At 35.8% G+C, this 18,076-nt stretch overlaps 1 protein-coding gene and 1 non-coding gene across 2 annotated transcripts; both read left to right on the forward strand.

Moving 5' to 3' along the window:
* The first annotated feature begins 767 nt into the window (after positions 1-767).
* LOC127088745 (small nucleolar RNA R71) lies at positions 768-874 on the forward strand. The gene has a single exon (XR_007790567.1). It is a non-coding gene; the product is annotated as a small nucleolar RNA R71 (small nucleolar RNA).
* An 11,687-nt stretch (positions 875-12,561) lies between these two features.
* Positions 12,562-16,396, forward strand: LOC127085095 (serine/threonine-protein kinase AFC3). The gene is made up of 13 exons (XM_051025673.1): positions 12,562-12,723; positions 12,822-12,938; positions 13,014-13,131; positions 13,293-13,319; positions 13,406-13,559; positions 13,657-13,705; positions 14,055-14,169; positions 14,346-14,437; positions 14,522-14,669; positions 15,182-15,246; positions 15,333-15,430; positions 15,568-15,673; positions 15,785-16,396. The coding sequence occupies exons 2-13, from the start codon at positions 12,852-12,854 to the stop codon at positions 15,920-15,922; spliced, it is 1,197 nt and encodes a 398-aa protein (XP_050881630.1). The 5' UTR covers positions 12,562-12,723; positions 12,822-12,851; the 3' UTR covers positions 15,923-16,396.
* Positions 16,397-18,076: the final 1,680 nt, after the last annotated feature.

An 18,076-nucleotide genomic window follows, 5' to 3' on the forward strand; every position in this document is an offset into this window, starting at 1 on the left:
GTCCAGGGAATTGTCCTCCAGGTGTAGTCTGAGGGGCTTGGTTTAAAGCTACCTGAGAGATCTGGATTTCAAGCATCTTGGTATGAGTAACTATTTGGTCAACCTTGGTTCCTAACTGAGTAATCAATTCGTTAACATGAATGTTTTGGTTCATGAACTCCTTGTTTTGTTGGGTTTGAGCGGTGATAAAATTTTCCATAATTTTCTCAAGGCTCGGCTTTGATGGTACAGGTTGCATAGGTTGATTTGATCTAGGGGCTTGATAACTAGGTCTCGGAGGTGCATTATTTTGAATATAGTTATTGTTTTTATAGGAGAAGTTCGGGTGATTCCTCCATTCAGGGTTATAGGTATTCGAGTATGGGTTCCCTTGGGTGTAGTTCACTTGCTCAGAGTGGGTTTCGTTTAATAGACTGCATTCTGCAGATTGGTGTCCTCTGGTTCCACATATCTCACAATCCGACGAAATTGCAGCTACAGTATTCGGGTTTATGCACATATGCTCGACTTTAAGGGCTAATGCGTCCATTTTAGCTTGCATCATGTTTATAGAGCTTAGTTCATGCACTCCTCCTTGGGTTTCCTTCTTCTCAACTGTCGCTCGTTCGACTCCCCATGATTGATGGTTTTGAGCCATATCTTCGATGAGGGCACTAGCTTCAGGATAAGGTTTGTTCATCAAAGCACCGCCTGCGGCAGCGTCGATGGTCATCTTTGTGTTGTAATGAAGTCCATTATAGAAGGTTTGAATGATTAACCAATTTTCTAAACCATGATGTGGGCATGCTCGTAATAACTCTTTATATCTCTCCCAAGCTTCGAACAATGATTCTCCTTGGTTTTGGGTAAATCTAGTTATATGGTTTCGAAGAACGGAGGTCTTACTCGGGGGAAAATATCTAGCAAGAAAAACTCTTCTAAGGTTATCCCAAGTCATAATGGAATTGGGTGGAAGGGAATCTAACCATGATAGGGCTTTATCTCCGAGGGAAAAAGGAAATAATCTTAAACGTATTGCCTCAGGAGAAGCTCCATTGGTTTTAAAAGTGTCTGCTAATTGAAGAAATATTTTTAAATGTTGGTTTGGGTTCTCAGTAGCGAGACCCGCGAATTGTCTCTGTTGCACTAGTTGCAATAGGGATGGTTTAAGTTCAAAATTATTAGCTGGGATGGTTGGGTTTACTATACTAGAACTAGGTTCTTCATTAGATGGTTGAGCGAAATCTTTAAGAGGTCTTTGGTTTTGATCTTCGGCCATAGCTCTCTTAATTCTATGAAAGAATAAATGTGCGCGAGCGTAACGTTCAGGTTTCGCCAGAGGGTATATTAAGCTTAAACTTCCGGTGCTGCGAGTTCTTCGCATTGACCGGCGGGAAATAGCCTAAGTCTAAACGATATAACAACAGGAAAATGAAAATTGACGAAATTGGTCCCCGGCAACGGCGCCAAAAACTTGATGCGGTGTTTCGCAAGTATACGAACGCGTCAGAGTAATATAAAAGATTGTCGAATCCACAGAGACCAAGTGTCAATCTATCGTTATCTATTGTTATGGTGTTTATCAAAAGCAATCAAAATAGGTGTTTTTTAGAGTGTGCAATGGAAAATAAATTTTTGAAATAAATTTAATTAATAAAGACAGGGTCGAATGTAATTCACGTAATCAATTAATAATCCAAGTACTTGCTAGTAGAGCTACTTATGGACAGTGTTTCCTACTTTGAAAAGAACTAATTTAACAGGAACTAACGCTTTCGCGTATTCAGAACCGAGTTGTACTCCCTAATCAAACCCTCTTATTGTCACTTATAAAAAGGCGCGCATTGCATTAGAGTAGTAAACCTATTTTTAAGAAATATAGTATCTTCACTAAGTTGGAAAGTATTATAACCTGGATTTCTTAACCAAAAGAGGTTCTTACGAACCAGACTCTAAACTTATAAACGCGTTCGAAAATAGTTTTAAATTCTCTTTTCTTCTTAATGTTAAAATCTCCTAATGAACTAAACAAAGCGCTTTCGCTGTTTTTGAAATAGTTAAAAATAATTAAGTTTAAATAGACGTTGGACGGCTTTCGATCTTACCCAACGGAATTGAAGTGCGGGAAAACTTAATTTGAAAGTTAAAATAGCCCTTAAGTGTTTCTACGAACAATTGTACGGATTACTGGTTTAATTACGATCCTTACATTCTAACCTTATAAATTTAGTTAGACATGGTAAAGTAAAAGTGCATTAAAATAAATAAAAGTAGTGCGAGTGCGGAAAGTAAATAAAAGTAAAGCGAGTGCGAGAAATAAATGAAAGTAAAGCGAGTGCGAGGAAATAAATAATTTAAAGTGAGTGCGAGAAATAAATAAAGTAAAGCGAGTGCGAGGAAATAAATAAAGTAAAGCGAGTGCGAGAAATAAATAAAGTAAAGCGAGTGCGGGAAAATAAATAAGATAAAGACAAGTAATAAAAACCTGCTCCAATCGGAGGGTTGAATAAATTGCAAAGCGGAAATGAAAATGGCGGCAGGATTAACTTCCTTCCAAAGTGCTCCAAACTCGATTACAGACTCTATCACAGACTCGATTACACAATTGTGGTAACACTCCAATGCGAAGCGATTACCACTTTATAATACTCAATATATGCCTAAGTGAAACAAAGTTGCTCTGAGTTTGCCTCTGCTCTAAGTTTGGATGATTGTAAAAGTGAATTCGAGTTTCTATTTATAAGCAAGTAAAAAGATGGAAATGACAAGGATGCCCTTCAACTTGAAAATGGGAGGGAAAAACTTTCCTCTTGTGGCGCCCGCCACAAGGCCAATCTGAGGTGCCTTAGTGGAGGTAGTGGGGAACGTGGAAGTTGAGGGAAGTTGAGCTTGGACACGTCATGGCAGGGTCTATGGCGCCAGCCATGGGGTAGGCCACAAGTACAAAATGCTGAATTTTAGGGTTTTTGGCTCTTTTCGCTCCTTTTCTCGATCAGGACTCCGATTAAAATAAAAACCTGAAAACAAAGGAAAACATAGCAATAACACAACAAAATAACAATAAAACAACTAGAATGCATGTGAAATCAGAGTCGAAAATACGGTAAATTTTAGTGTTATCAAACATCTTTTTTCATTTAGAAGATGGTGTTGCCAAATGGAAGTTTGTCATTCAAAGAAGGGTTGTTGTTGAAAGGGAGTTGGGAAAGGAGGCTGTAGAGGTGAAGGAAGTCATGGAATTGATTAAGGCTGTTGGACTGATGAAGATTGTGGTTGCTCTGCCCCAATGTTATGAGGGATTAGTAAAAGAGTTTGTTGTGAATATCCATGAGGATATTTCTGAAAAAGAGTAGCAGGGAATTTTGCAAAGTTTTTGTAAGAGGTAGATGTGTGAGATTCTCCCCAACCATAATCAACAAGTTCCTAGGGAGAGGAACTGATGGAGGAGTGAATTTAGAGGCTACAAACAATGAAGTCTGTAGGACTATTACTGCTGGCCAAGTTAAGGAATGACCTAGTAGGAATCACCTATCAGCTGGCAAGCTAACTGTCAAATATGCCATCTTACATAAGATTGGTTCAGCCAACTAGGTGCCTACTAATCATATATCTACCATCTCTATTGGTCTTGGAAGAATCATTTATGCTATTGGAACCAGGATAAACTTTGACTTTGGAAGGTTTATGTTTGATCAAATTGTGAGACATGCCTCCACAAATGCAGTGAAGCTGTCCATTGCCTTTCCATCCATCATGTGTGGAATTATCTTGAGCCAGCAACCAGGCATTCTCAACACAAGTGACATTCCAAGCAGAAGAAATCCTTCACTATCCATTCACTACAAGCTGTTTGAAGGAAGCCATGTCAATGATGTTGTCATGACATCTACAAGAAAGGAGTCTGCCTCTCAAGGTAGCTTAATTGATCAACTAAAGGAAACTTGTAAAGAACTGGATAATCGTATTAGGGTTGCCAAGGCAAGAAAAGAGGCTTTGGAGGTTCTTATTAGTAGCCTAGAGAAGGAATAGATGGAGAAGGCTGGTGAGACCAAAGATTCAGATGCCAATACCTCAAGTGAGAGGTCCAATGCTCAATTTAGTGGCAGCTCTGATTCTGAAGGTGAAGATGATGCCTCTTCCTCATACTGAGTAGTGAAGTTTCCCCTGGTATGAAGATTGTGTGTGGTGTGTGATGTGATGAAGACTGGGTTGGGTTGGCTGTTTTGGGTGCTGATATGAAGACTAGTCCTCCTGCTGTTTTTGGCTACTTTGGATGCTGAAGAACTTGTTTTTTTTTCTGTTGAAATGTATGTAATTTGTGGCAGTCCTTACTGATGCCTTTTTGTAATATTTGGGCTCTTAATGAGTTCCATGGATTTCTCATTATCTCATCTATCACAGTTGTGTATAATGATGGTTTATATCTCCTAACAATTATGTTTTAACATTTTTAATGTTATAACATCTGCTGTGACTTTCTCTGCCAGGCTAATTGACATTTATTTTGTCCAATTGGTCACCTTTGGTCAATTTTGACTAAAAAGGGGGAGAAGTGTTGATATGGAAGCAGTTAAATATGTGGAGCTAATGTGGAGATGTATGTGCTGATGTAGCTGAACAGATGAACAACTATTATTGAAGGAGATGTGTTTGATGTAAGACAAAATGTTGTTCTGTTTACAGATGTCAAAGGGGATGTCTGATGTGGTGCACAAGTGATGTTGAAGCAGATGTCAGAATGATATTCTGACTGTTACAGGTGATGTGGTTACAGGTCCTGTTATTATTAAAGGAGATGTTTGTGTTGCACATATTTGTGGGGAGAAGAAGTATCCTTGTGCATTTGTGTGTTTTACTAGGTGCCTCTATAACTAGTAATTCTGTTTGTGTTGCACATATTTAGGGGGAGAAGAAGTACCCTTGTGCATGTGTGTATTACTAGTAGTTATATCTAGTAATTGTGTTTGCTTCTGCTGCTGCTTAAACTGCTGTTATGTTATTTAACTGCTGATGTGTTTTATCTTGTGAACAAAAATGGACAGATATATGTTTTAGCCAAAATTTGCCAAAGGGGGAGTTTGTTGGTTCTAAGTATTGGCAACAATTTTGGTAAAACAAAGAGTGTTCACAAGATGTTGCATGTGATGTCTTAACTTAAGATATATGTGTACCTGCTGGAGTTTAAATGGAAAACATAATTATGCAGGATTGTTTCAGGATGTCATACACAATGTCATGGCATCTGATATGTTTTGTACCTGCTGAAAATTATAAGAGGAATTATGCAATTATGCAAGATTGTTCCAGGATGTCAGACCCGATGTCATGACATCCTGTACACAGAACATTCAGGGAGAATGTTATGTGGTTTGTAATTACGCATTTAATGGCAATCTGTGTATGATTGAAGATCTGATTTGCAGGCGCATTCAATCATTGATTACAACCTGATTTACTTATTTTCCAAAGAGATCTACCCAGCTGTTATGAGAAGATTTAATTGGAAAATAGTTTTAGGGTTTTCAAGATGTCCAAGTCCAGCTGAAAGCTTCTATAAAAAGGGACTTGGAAAACCTGATTTGACACACAACCAATACTGAGCGAAATACTGAGAGAGAGAGAGCAAGGGTTTGTGTCTTGTTTAGTCGTGAGACTTGTAAGCCATTTAAGTCATCCATAGATGATTGAATTGGTCTGATTTGTGGGTTGTAATTTGTCACTCAAAGCTTGTAAGCAAGAGTGTGTGTCTACTTGATCAAAGTTGTTAAGCAAGATCAAGTGTGTGTCTACTTGATTGACTGTGAAGTAAAATCAAGTGTGTGTTATTGAAAAGTGTCTTCTTTTCACAAGAATTGTTGTTTAAAATCACAGATGTGATTGAAGGGAAGTGAGTAGGTTCTCATATCTAAGAGTGCTTAGGTAGAAATTGCACGGGTATAGATTAGGTGAGAAAGACTGTAACTTGTTGAAGTGTACGGAGAGTCTTTGAACTGATTCTATTTTAGTGGATTTCCTTCCTGACTTGGTAGCCCCAAGATGTAGGTGAGTTGGACTGAACTGGGTTAACAATTGCGTGTGTCTCGTGCATTACTATTCTTTATCTTTATCTTGTTTGCATAACTCAGATATTAGTGTCGTGACATTACCTTCGACCTCTCATATCTGATACCAGAATTTCAAATAGTACAAGTGACACAAGCAATTGTTAACCCAATTCCGTGCAAACTCACCTATGCCTGGGGGCTACCAAGCCAGGAAGGAAATCCACTAAATAGAATTAGTTCAAAGACTCTCAGTAAACAACTTCAAGTTACAATCTTTTCACCTAATCTCTACCCGTGTGACTTCTATCTAAGAACTCTTAGATAAGAGATCCTACTCACTCCCCCTCAATCACAGCAGTGATGTAAAAACAAATATTACAATGAAAGAATACACTTTTCAAGAACACATACTTGATCTTGATTAAAAGCTTCAACCAAGTAAACACACACTCATGCTTAAAGGCTTAGAGTGGACAAATTACAACACAAAAGTTAGTCCAATTCATCATCAATAGGATGAATGAATGACTCACAATACACAAGCTCATACAAGACTAAAACCCTTATTCTCTCTCACTATTTCGTTCGTTATTTCTTGTGTATTAAAACCAGGTTTTCCATGCCCTTTATATAGAAGTGTTTGACTGAGCTTGGACATCATAAAACCCTAAAACTATTTTCCATTCGTATCTTCTTAACAACTGATCATATCTTATTGGAAAATAAATCAATCTGGTTTTAATTACTGCTTGAATGACGCGTTCAATCTCCACATCAATCACATGCAAATTAGCATAAAAAACGCAATCACAAAATACATAACATTCAGACTGAATGTTTTGTATACAGATGTCTTGACATCGGGCCTGACATCTCAGCTAAATCCCGCACAACCATATTTTAAACACCCTGTAGAAACCTGTTATCTCATGTCAAGACAACACTTGTGACAACTTGTGAAAACTCTAGGTTTTACCAAAATTGATGCCAACACATAGAACCAACATAAGTAATAATTTGATTTCCTTTCAATCACATTGTCAATATTTAATTTCCTTTTCCTTTTTTATTTAATCTGATTTCTAGTATAAATAGGAGTAAACAAATTCACAATGTGGGAAAAAATTAAGGAAAAAAATCCATTTAAAAAAAGCTCTCTCCCTCTCACGTGTTTTGACCATCCTCAAACCATATTAACAAAATACCACACCATCACATTCATCTTTCATATTCACCAACACCATTGATCACCATTAATAACATACACATTCTCCTTCATACATTGAATCACTATCACCAACTATTAAAACCTACAACCATCACCACCACATCACATTAACCAAACTACCTTCCACCTTCAACCATATTCTTCAACATCGACCTTACTACCTTCATTATCAAAGGCCATTCCCTCCTTAATCACCACCTTCATAACACCTTTCAATAATAATTCATCACAAAAATCCAAAACAATATTTTCACAATTAACAATCCATCAACAAAAAAATATCTAAAAAATAAAGGAAGAAGAATCATCGAAAACGAGCTACCCCTTGCATCGCCGTGTCGCTCTCCCGAGCCACCACCTTCGATCACTATAGCGTCTTACGCAACTGTCGGCGCGTACATTTGTTGTCGTCGCACCCTTCAATCCGCCATCTTGACTCGTTTTGGATAGTTCCATCTTCCTTTTTTTATGGTTAAATATACTTTACCCCCTGCAATGTAAGTGAATTTCGGTTTACCGCCCTGTAATTTTTTCTTTTGATTACCCCCTTGTAATGTTTAGATTATATTTCTTTGACCCATTTGGTGAGGTGTCAATTATGGAATCTTCAAATTTGCTAACTGGCCAGTCCACACGACATTTTATTTATTTATTTTTTAAATCCAAGTGGATTTTTTTTAAAATAAATTTATTTTAATTTTTTTTACGGGGTAAACCAAAATTCGCCCACATTGTATGAGGTAAAGTGTATTTAACCCAAAAAATATTAATACATTAATTTTTTTTCAAAAACTTATAAAAATATATTAAAAATCCATGTAAATTTTAAAAAATTAAATAAAATGTCATGTTGCTTGCCGACTCAACAAATAGGAATATTCCAGTTCCACGTCACTAAATGGGCCAAATAAATAGAAGTTAAGCATTATAAGAGGGTAATAATTTTTTTTTACATAAGGGTAAACCGAAATTCGCTCACATTAGAGGGGGTAAAGTATATTTAACCTTTTTTTTAATTATGATTTTGAAAGTTTAACTTGTGGGTGGTGTTCGTTGTATGATACTTTAATTTTGTTATTTGTAAGAGAGGAGAAAATAATGAGGGAAAAGAAAGGAAAAGAGAAGCTTGAGAGAGAGAGAGAGAGAGAGAGAGAGAGAGAGAGAGAGAGAGAGAGAGAGAGAGAGAGAGAGAGAGAGAGAGAGAGAGAGAGAGAGAGAGAGAGAGAGAGAGAGAGAGAGAGAGAGAGAGAGAGAGAGAGAGAGAAGAGAGAGAGAGAGGGAGAGAGAGAGATTTTTAATTTTAAATTTTAATTAAAAAAAGGACACGTGTCAAAGTCTGAGTGGGTGTTGGATTTAAGTGGATGCAGGATCATGTACATGACTCCCTCATAAGGTCTACACAATCCTTACTTGAATATGCCGTTATGTCTTAATCAGAAGGCCCAAATGCCAGGATCTCCTAACCTAAATCATGACCGCCTGATCATTATCATACGGTCCAACGCTTTTGTTTGCCTTTCTTTTTGTTTAAGTGAGTTGGTCTTAGGGCCCTCAAGCCATTTACCCCCACTTGTTATGCTTGCACCCTCTTTTTTCTTTATTTCTAATCTTTAATTTTGTAGATTGGTTAATTTTCATTCTTAAATATTATAATAATAAAAAACTCTACTATATTTCAATATAAAATCAAACTTATTTTCACAAGTAAATAAAAATTATTTTCACAAGAAATCGGATAAAAAAAATGTATTGGATGTATATCTCTGTGATTCTCGAGTACTTAAATACAAGTCATATAGCTTGCCTTTCGAGTATTCACCGTTCTCCTAAAACTTGATAACGTAATCAAACTCAAATCGTTCCTTCACATATGAAAAAGGGGTCTATTGGACGTATATCTTTGTGATCCCTGAGCACTTGGATACAAGTCGTATAACTTGTCTTTCGAGTAGTTGTCATCTTTGAGAGATCTTGAGTCAATTCATATTCAAACTTCTTTTTACAATCAAAACTCGAATGAAAAAGGATCTATTAGACGTATATCCATGTGATCCTCGAGTATTTCGATACAAGTCGTATAATTTTCTTTTTGAATACTCGTCTTACACCTAAAAACAACTTCAACCAATCAAACCTACTTTTTATGCCTCGGCGCGACCAATAGTTTTTTCACAAACGAACAATGTTTTATCCATTCCAGCGGTAAAAACAAGTAAACACTTTATTCCTCCCATGCGCGATAAACAAAACGCTTAAAATTCTCAAATATGGCCTACACATCGTTCACTAAAATCAACCAACAAACAAACATTTGCTACTCTGAACTACGTAATTCTCCATCGCGCCGAGAGATACATAGGAGCAAGATTCACATCTTGTCAAACACCCTAATAAAAAATTAATTTCCCACCTTTATTTCCTTTTGTAAATATGTCGTAATAACTAGAAGAAATCAAAAATATTTTAGGCTAACACTCTTATTCGTAAAACTTATTAAGTGGTTCTCATTTATTACAACGGATGTCGATGAGTGTTAATACATTCCTCGCGCATAATTGACTATGAACTCGAATTTGGTTGCGACGATCATATTTTTGTTCTTTTATGGTTTTATCGATGTTTTCCCTTTTAAAAATAAATTTCGGTGGTGACTCTTGTTAATTTGGAGCGTTCGTGCGCTTGAGTATTTTTTGCGTCGCGACACCCTAATGTTTATATTGAACACAAGGCAAAAACCGTGTCACCCTTATCCAGTTCAATATTAGACCCTTAGACATTTATCTTGTTACGCAAGATAAGCAAATTCCATCTAGGTCACTCATGTCCCCCAACATGATTTGTGGATTTCCTATCAACTGCCTTTATGGTCATCCAGTTACGGACAATGTTTGATTAACAATAAAGTATTTGATTATATATCTAGGGTTCATAGTGGTTTCAGGTCGAAGGGTGGTATACACCACTATCACCATGATAATAACTTATGACACTTTGCATAATATTATATGTAGTATTCTCATAGCAGGTCAATCTAGTATAAATATTACCCCTAATATTCATACATATGTGAAAACTTGATAACTCTTTATCCATGATCCATGAGATGTGATCATCAGTCTATCAACATAATAGTCTCAATGCTATAATGTTATCCCACTTCATAATAAATCTCGACTATAGGTACTTTAAGAATAATGTCCTTATGTTTAATCTAATGAGATTTCATGAATAAGTCACACTTAATATTTCATTAAACGAACTAACCATTTTAGGGACTTTATTATTTTATAAAAACAAACACAATAAAAATTGCCTTTTAATTATTAATAAATAATTTGATACAAGTACCAAGTTCTAATAAAACTATTTCCTCCAGGGCTTACACAAACACTCCACCTGACGAGTCTTCTTGATAGCGCCATCAGAGGCATCTTGAAGACGCTTCTCCTCCTCCTTAAGAGTAACCTCCAACTCAGGTATCCAGGAACCAAGAGTAAAATGGGAGTTGTAGGTCTTCACCTTCTCTTGTAGAGAGCCAGTAAGCTCGGCCTTCTTCTGAAGCTCAGCCAAATCCTTCTTAAGAGTAGAACACTTTTGATCCATAGCTTCACATTTCCTCTTATAAGTGTTCCTTTCTTGGGAAGGTTTGTCAGGAGCCATGTCGTCTCCTTGGCCACAAGAGATAAGGGAGAATATATATGCAACTCAATACATGATGTAAATAACCATATAAACAAGCTCAATCTTCCTTCCTTTAGAGATATTCTGGACAAAGCACAAGTCTGGCGTTGACATGGTAGCATGAGCAGCCTCTTTAGGAGTTCGGGAAAGCCGAGACGAGAAAACGTCGGACATCCGCAAGAAGGGAGTTATCTCCTTTGAATCATCGTCCCTAGAAAGACGATTCCGCTTAGAAGAGCATTCTTCTGGGGAGATGACTGGTATTTATCATGTCCCCTCTTTCTTGAAATTGGAGATAAGGGCGCCCCCATAATAATAGAGACCGCACCATCAACAAGCTGATCGACCTCAGTGTAGAAGCAAAAGTCCCGATAACCGAGATGAGAGCAAGGGTTGAAGCAAAAAAAGTCGTAGTCAGAGGGGGCACAATAACCTTGACAGCTCTGGCACCAGTAAGATCATAAAGCATCTTCAGCGTGTCCATATAATCTATAAAATGCAATCACACATGTAAAAAATAAAACTATAAGACTCTGTCCTCACCAAAAATATTTCCCTCTCATCCTAGTTGACCACACTAACAAGGACGTAAGTGTCAATCAGTATTTTCCTCACCTCGGTAGAGGGAACCTCATTGTGGATGAACCTTTCCTCATAGCTGAGCCCCTGAAACCAAGAACGCATGTCTTCCTTCATTACCAACTTGTCATGAGAAAGAGGACACAACCTGGTGCATAAGGAATGGACATATTAGTTGAAATGGGATGAAGATCAATACTTTAGAAACAAACTCCTACAAAAGCGAGAAGACTCGACAAGGGAGTAGCACAAAGTGAGATGAACCTCTAGCATAAGGGGCCTCACCAGTAGAAAATGCCCTGGAAAATCACCCCAATTCCGAGTGAAGGGGTCAAACCAGGGATTGCTCGGATGGAAACTAACGAGTCATTGGTCATGGAAGTTGTCCTGAGAGGAGCGCCTCAAGTGGAACAAACTAAGGAACAATCCAAGGGAAGATTTCTAGGATTTATGCTTGAAACACAACTAGAATACCCTCATGTAGGCCCAGGATCTCAGATGAAGTTGATAATGAGCAACTTTAAATGTTTCAGGAAAGCCATTGCAAAGTCGAAGAAAGGTAGTTGCAGTCTTATCCTTGTGAACAGACTCATAGAGTGGAATCGCGCAGTCGTCAAATGAACTACATATCCTCTTCTCCGTGCTAACTAAAAGAGTTGGCCATTTTAGAGGATCACCGACCAAAATACACACACCTTTTATACCTGCCCCAATACTTAAAATGGATGAAATAACCATTACTTCCGCATCATCCACCCATGCTCCGCTAGATTTGGCCAATTTCGAAGATTAACACCACCAAATCAAGACATTTAGTTCACCAATCACATCGATTTCTAGTTCCTGAACGGAATACATCCTTTTAAAGATGATTAAATGGGATCTCGCAGATTTGAATCCGCACCCTTTACATCTGATGTTCCTACATAGTTACCGATTGAGTTGTCTTAACCATACATTTTAAAACTATATTTTATGAAACTATTTAGTCATTCAATTAAATTTTAGAAGAATTAATTAGTTGAATAGAGGAACAATTCTTCAATTAATTTTAATAATTTAGAGATTAAATTAAAGAAAGATTATCATATAGCGACCAGATTGATCTGTACTTACAATTTCATGCGATAAAAGAGAAAGTACAAAACAAACAGAACCCTAACGCCTAACGGCTTTGTTTCGGTTCTCCGTTCTTACACACACAGGAATCCCGTATCTTTCTCTGCAATTACATTCTTCATCTTCCCCACAACTATCTTTCCTCAATTTCACACTTGATTTCTAATTTTTCGTAGAAAATTTCGTCGCAGATATGCTTTTCAACTCTTAACCTTATCTGCATGTCAATGGTATCTATCATGGAAAGGGAACGAACACGGAAACGACCTCGTCTCGAATGGGATGTAGCTCCTCCTCCATTTCCACAGGTAAATTAACCTCCTTCAATTTCATAATTCTTCATTTTTTTCTTCATTCTTTTGATTGATAATTCGGAATTTTAGGCACAGAGAACTTTCGCGGTGGTTGGTGATGAAAAAAAGTATGCATCGCCTCCTAGAAGAAACGACGATCGCGATGGACATTATGTTTTCAATCTCGGCGAAAATCTCACTCCTAGATGTAAATCTGTTTTCATTATGATTATAAATCTTTTTATCAATTTGGTTTTCTTATTGATTTGTAATTTGGTGCTGTTATGAATTATGATATTAGTTTTGTAAGATCTAGTGGTTTGATTTTTATTTTTTTTACATATATTTTTTAAAATTTTGTATTGACAGATAAAATTCTCGGCAAAATGGGTGAAGGTTAGCGGTCAAGTTGTCTCTGAATACAAGTTTAAATTTTTATTGTGACTCTGCTTGTGTCATTCAGCATATTTCTAGTGCTGTAGGCACTTTTGGTCGAGTTTTGGAATGTTGGGATCGTCAAACAAGAGATTATGTAGCTATCAAGGTAATTAGAAGCATCCAGAAGTATCGCGACGCAGCAATGATCGAGGTTGGTGTGCTGGAGCGTCTTGTGAAGAGTGATGTGGGATGCTCACGGTATTAACCTAATAAAATTTGGTTTTTTGGTTAGTGTTTCTTTGCGATAAGAGATGGCTGATATAAATATTTACTTAACCACAATTGTTATTTGCAGGTGTGTACAGATCCAGAAATGGTTTGATTATCGGAATCACATATGCATTGTAAGTAGTCTTATTATATTCCTTTCATCAGAACATTTTCCTGGATTTTGTCATATTCAGTTAGTTAGTTTTGATAAAGTTTGTAGTGAGTTGAATACCAAATTGGATTAGGCGTAGAGGTTGATTTTGCATTATTTTGAAATTGGTTAGTTTTGTTCTCCATCAGCGCATAGTTTTTTAAGTTCAGGAAGGGTAGGTGATTTATCCTCGTTTATGTTGCAATTTAATTGAATTGATAAGTTCAACTACAATAGATTATTATGTATACACATGTCCATGTGGGATTTATTCATAGATCTGGAAACTGAGTAGAAACATTCCTTTCAACGCATTTTAATGGTGTTATCAGGTCTTTGAGAAGCTTGGACCAAGCTTATTTGATTTTCTAAAGAGAAATAAATACTGCCCATTCCCTGTGGATCTTGTTCGTGAATTTGGACGACAGCTTTTGGAATCTGTAGCATGTCTGTGGATATTATTCTTGACCTCAAGCGTTTATTCCTCGTGTTTTATTCATATATCTCTTGGTTATAAATCAACATCTTTTTCCTTAGCTTGCTTAGTTTGTCTCAGGATGCAGTGTATCTTTGTTGTGTCCGACTTACTTTATAATATGCTTCTCATGCATTGTCATATTCAGATATGCATGAACTACGGCTAATCCACACCGACCTGAAGCCAGAAAATATACTTCTTGTTTCTTCTGACTATGTAAAGCTACCTAGTTGTAAGGTACTTGGTGTTTTCAGATAAAAAATAACCATCTGTAGATTTGCTATAAAAATATATTTAATAAAAATTACTTGACTGGTACAGAGGGTTTTCTCAGATGAAACACAATTTAGGTGCTTGCCTAAGTCTAGTGCTATTAAGCTGATTGATTTTGGTAGTACTGCATCTGCAAATCAGAGCCATAGCTCCATTGTTTCTACAAGGCATTACAGAGCCCCTGAGGTTATCTTAGGTAACGAAATATGTTTTTGGTTGGTGAGAATGTGTTGCTTTACTTGTTTGTCCATTCCTCTGTCCAGAGTAAATGTGTGTCACAGTTAGCATGTGCTTGAAGATGAAAATAGTGACCGATAATGAGAAATGTTTTGACCTATGAAAAATATTTCCGGTAGCTGCATCACATCTCTGATTAAATCTTCTAGGAACTATTTCCCATTTTCTCTTATTATCTTGGATTTTTGGTGCTCACTTTATTGGTTGTTTTGAGCTCTTTGTATCGTAATGACTGACATTTTTCAAAATTTAGATTGTATTCTCTTGATGAATACCCAATTATTATTTTTTTCTTATGCATTTCGGTGTCTGTTTTGTTTCTTCTCTCATGTTGACATTATAAAAAACATATTGAAATACCAAATCTATTTCTTTTTGATGATTATGGGAAATTATTAATAGACTGTTGGGTTGATCATATAGTTTTTAGTTGTTAATGTATTCTCACATGCATGTGGAATGCTATTCCAGGTGTAGGGTGGTCAACCCCGTGTGATTTGTGGAGTGTTGGATGTATTCTCTTCGAATTATGCACGGTTGGTCTTCCATCTCTCGAGATGTTAGCTTGGTTTGAATCTGGAACAGCTGGTTTTAGCATTCTAACTCTTGAAACTTTTGCCAGGGAGAAGCATTGTTTCAGACACATGAAAATTTGGAGCACCTGGCAATGATGGAGAGAGTTTTGGGACCTCTACCGGAGCATATGATTCAAAAGGCTAAGTAAGTAATGAATTTTCAGCATGTACTATAAATTTCTCTTTCCATTAAACTAATTGTTGAGATACATCTAATTGAGTGCACTAAATTCAATCTGGTAACATCTTTTAACTAATATTTGCCTGACAATCAATATGTAGCAAGGGTGCAGAAAAATATTTCAAGCGTGGATCACGACTAAGATGGCCTGAAGGAGCTGTTTCAAGGGAGAGCATTAATGCAGTGAAGAGGCTTGGTCGTCTTAAGGTTTGTTTTGTTCCTTCTTCCATATCAGTGGTTTCTGGCTTGATCTTAATACATCAATTACAGTATGTGTGCATAGTAACTTGTAATGACCAGCTATTATTCTCTATGCAGGACATTATATCGCGTCATGTAGAGTCCTCAAGATCCTTGTTAATTGATTTGTTACATGGCTTATTGATTTATGATCCTCCCAAACGTATTACTGCTCGCCAAGCCCTTGATCACCGCTTCTTTAGGATTCCAACTTAAGAAGTTGAATACCTTTTGTTGTGAAATGACTCCGATTTGAATTGTTATCAGTTGCACAGGCTACAACCCTGCTTTAAATGGATTTATTTTTCATTTATTGCTAGTGGTTTAGTTGAGTTGAAAGTATATTCTTATCAAGATTAGTTTTATTCAACAAAAACCGTATTTGCGATGGATGTGTGTATGAGAATATTCTACTGAACATAATTAATTGAGAGAGGAAATATGCTGTGCTCGAGAAGGTGGAAAGTAAAAAAGGTATCAAGAACATTATGCCAACAATTTAGAAAGTATTCAAATGCTGAATATTTTGATCATTTAGATGACACTCTGGTGAGCAAGGCTCTTCTGGGACATTATCATTTGAAACACTATTTTGATCATTTTCAATTTGTGCCTATGCCTAGTTTGGATTGATGCCCTGTTTACAAGTTTTCTTTGAATAAAAATAAGGCTGTGATTCTTATTAAAAAATGTTGATAACAGTTATGTTTTTACTCTGATTTAAGAATGCGATTAAGAGTAAAATTGTCATGTGCACAAATGTTTACCCAGAAAATAGGGGCTTCTCTGATACTAGAAGGGGCTTCTCTTATACTTCATGGCCATTCCTCACCACATATGCTACTAGGACTAACTTGAATTGACTTATTTGATGACATTGGTTTTGTGAAATTGTTTGCGAGAAATTATAGAAAAAGTTCCGACATTTTTTAAATAATTTTTTCCAGCTTTTTCTTATGTTTTTCAAGATAGTTTATAAAAACAAGCACTTTTGAACTTCCTATTTATGTGTTTTTAAATTAATGATGTGATAATGATGACTTGAATAATTTATTATTATTATTTTTATTAATAAAATAATTATTTTAATTATTATTAATTTAAAATGGAAATGGAAATTATTAATTCAAATTTATTTAAACTAATAATAATTATTTAACATAATTATTTTAAAAGAATTGTTTAAGGCCCATGTATTTGGGACTTCTCTCCAATCCACTTGTATAAAATATATAAACACTGAACTTTCATGAAAATAATGTGGGACTTCAACTCTCAAGATACATGCAATAATATCATCCATTTTTATGTTATTTCCAACATTCCTTCTTTCATCATTCTCACCATAATTAAAGGTATCATCATATAACTCTTAACATTATAGACAATTATGGTTAACTAGTTATTGATTTCATGAATTGAATACCTCTAGTTATTTTGTTGTATGATAAGTTTTGGTAGTTGATTTCATTTTTTTTAGTTCCCTAGAGAAATCATAAGCCATAATTGCCACCACAATTTTCGGTTATTGAGTGTAATGTTATACAAAGTTAGCTTTCCTCATTTTGATATTGTTGGTTGCGGTTACTTATTGTTGAAATAACTCTTGCGTTGAATCAAAACATCCCAAGCATGTTTTAAGTGATACACATTTTGCATACATGTCAATCAATACATTGTGCACATAAACATCAAGCACCGGCCTACTTTTAGTACTATAACAATGCACTTGATTTCCAACTCATAAAGATGTCAGCTCAACACAAGTTCCAACTCGATTGTTGCAGGATTTAGTTCATGTTCCCGATGTTCCCGAGTTTATGTTTCTCTCTTTTCAAATAAACATGTCTTTTCTCTACTATCTCCATGTTATTTTTAGAAAGATAATGATGATGATACCTTTGATTATGGTGAGAATGATGGAAGAAGGATATGTTGGAAGAAGGAAATGTTAGAAGTAACATGAACATGGATGGTATTGCATATGTATTGAGAGTTGAAAGCCCACATTATTTCATTAAAAGAAAGTTTAGTGTTTATATATCTTACATAAACATAAGTAATCAAAACCAACTACATGTGCTTTAAACCTAAAACAGTTCTTTTAAAAAAAATGTATTAAATAATTTTTATTGGTTTAAACAATTTGAATTAATAATTTTCAATTACATTTTTAAAAAAAATCATTAATTTAATAATTAAAAATATTAAATAATAAATTATTCAAGTCATCATTAAAAATAAATTTATATCTTTAGTCACCAATACACGTATATAAAATTGGAGAGCGACCAATGAAATCCCAAATAAAATAAAATTCGGAGATTAAAAAATTGAATTTTAAAATAGAAGGACTAAAAATTTAAAAAT

Source organism: Lathyrus oleraceus, chromosome 5 (assembly GCF_024323335.1).
Source record: "Lathyrus oleraceus cultivar Zhongwan6 chromosome 5, CAAS_Psat_ZW6_1.0, whole genome shotgun sequence".
NCBI lineage: Eukaryota > Viridiplantae > Streptophyta > Magnoliopsida > Fabales > Fabaceae > Lathyrus > Lathyrus oleraceus.

Coding starts and splice junctions, on each gene's coding strand:
- LOC127085095 (XM_051025673.1), top strand. CDS start 12,852: ATGTCAATGGTATCTATCATGGAAAGGGAACGAACACGGAAACGACCT. Junction 15,247..15,332: donor TTCTCTTCGAATTATGCACG/GTTGGTCTTCCA, acceptor AACTTTTGCCAG/GGAGAAGCATTGTTTCAGAC. Junction 15,431..15,567: donor CATATGATTCAAAAGGCTAA/GTAAGTAATGAA, acceptor ATCAATATGTAG/CAAGGGTGCAGAAAAATATT.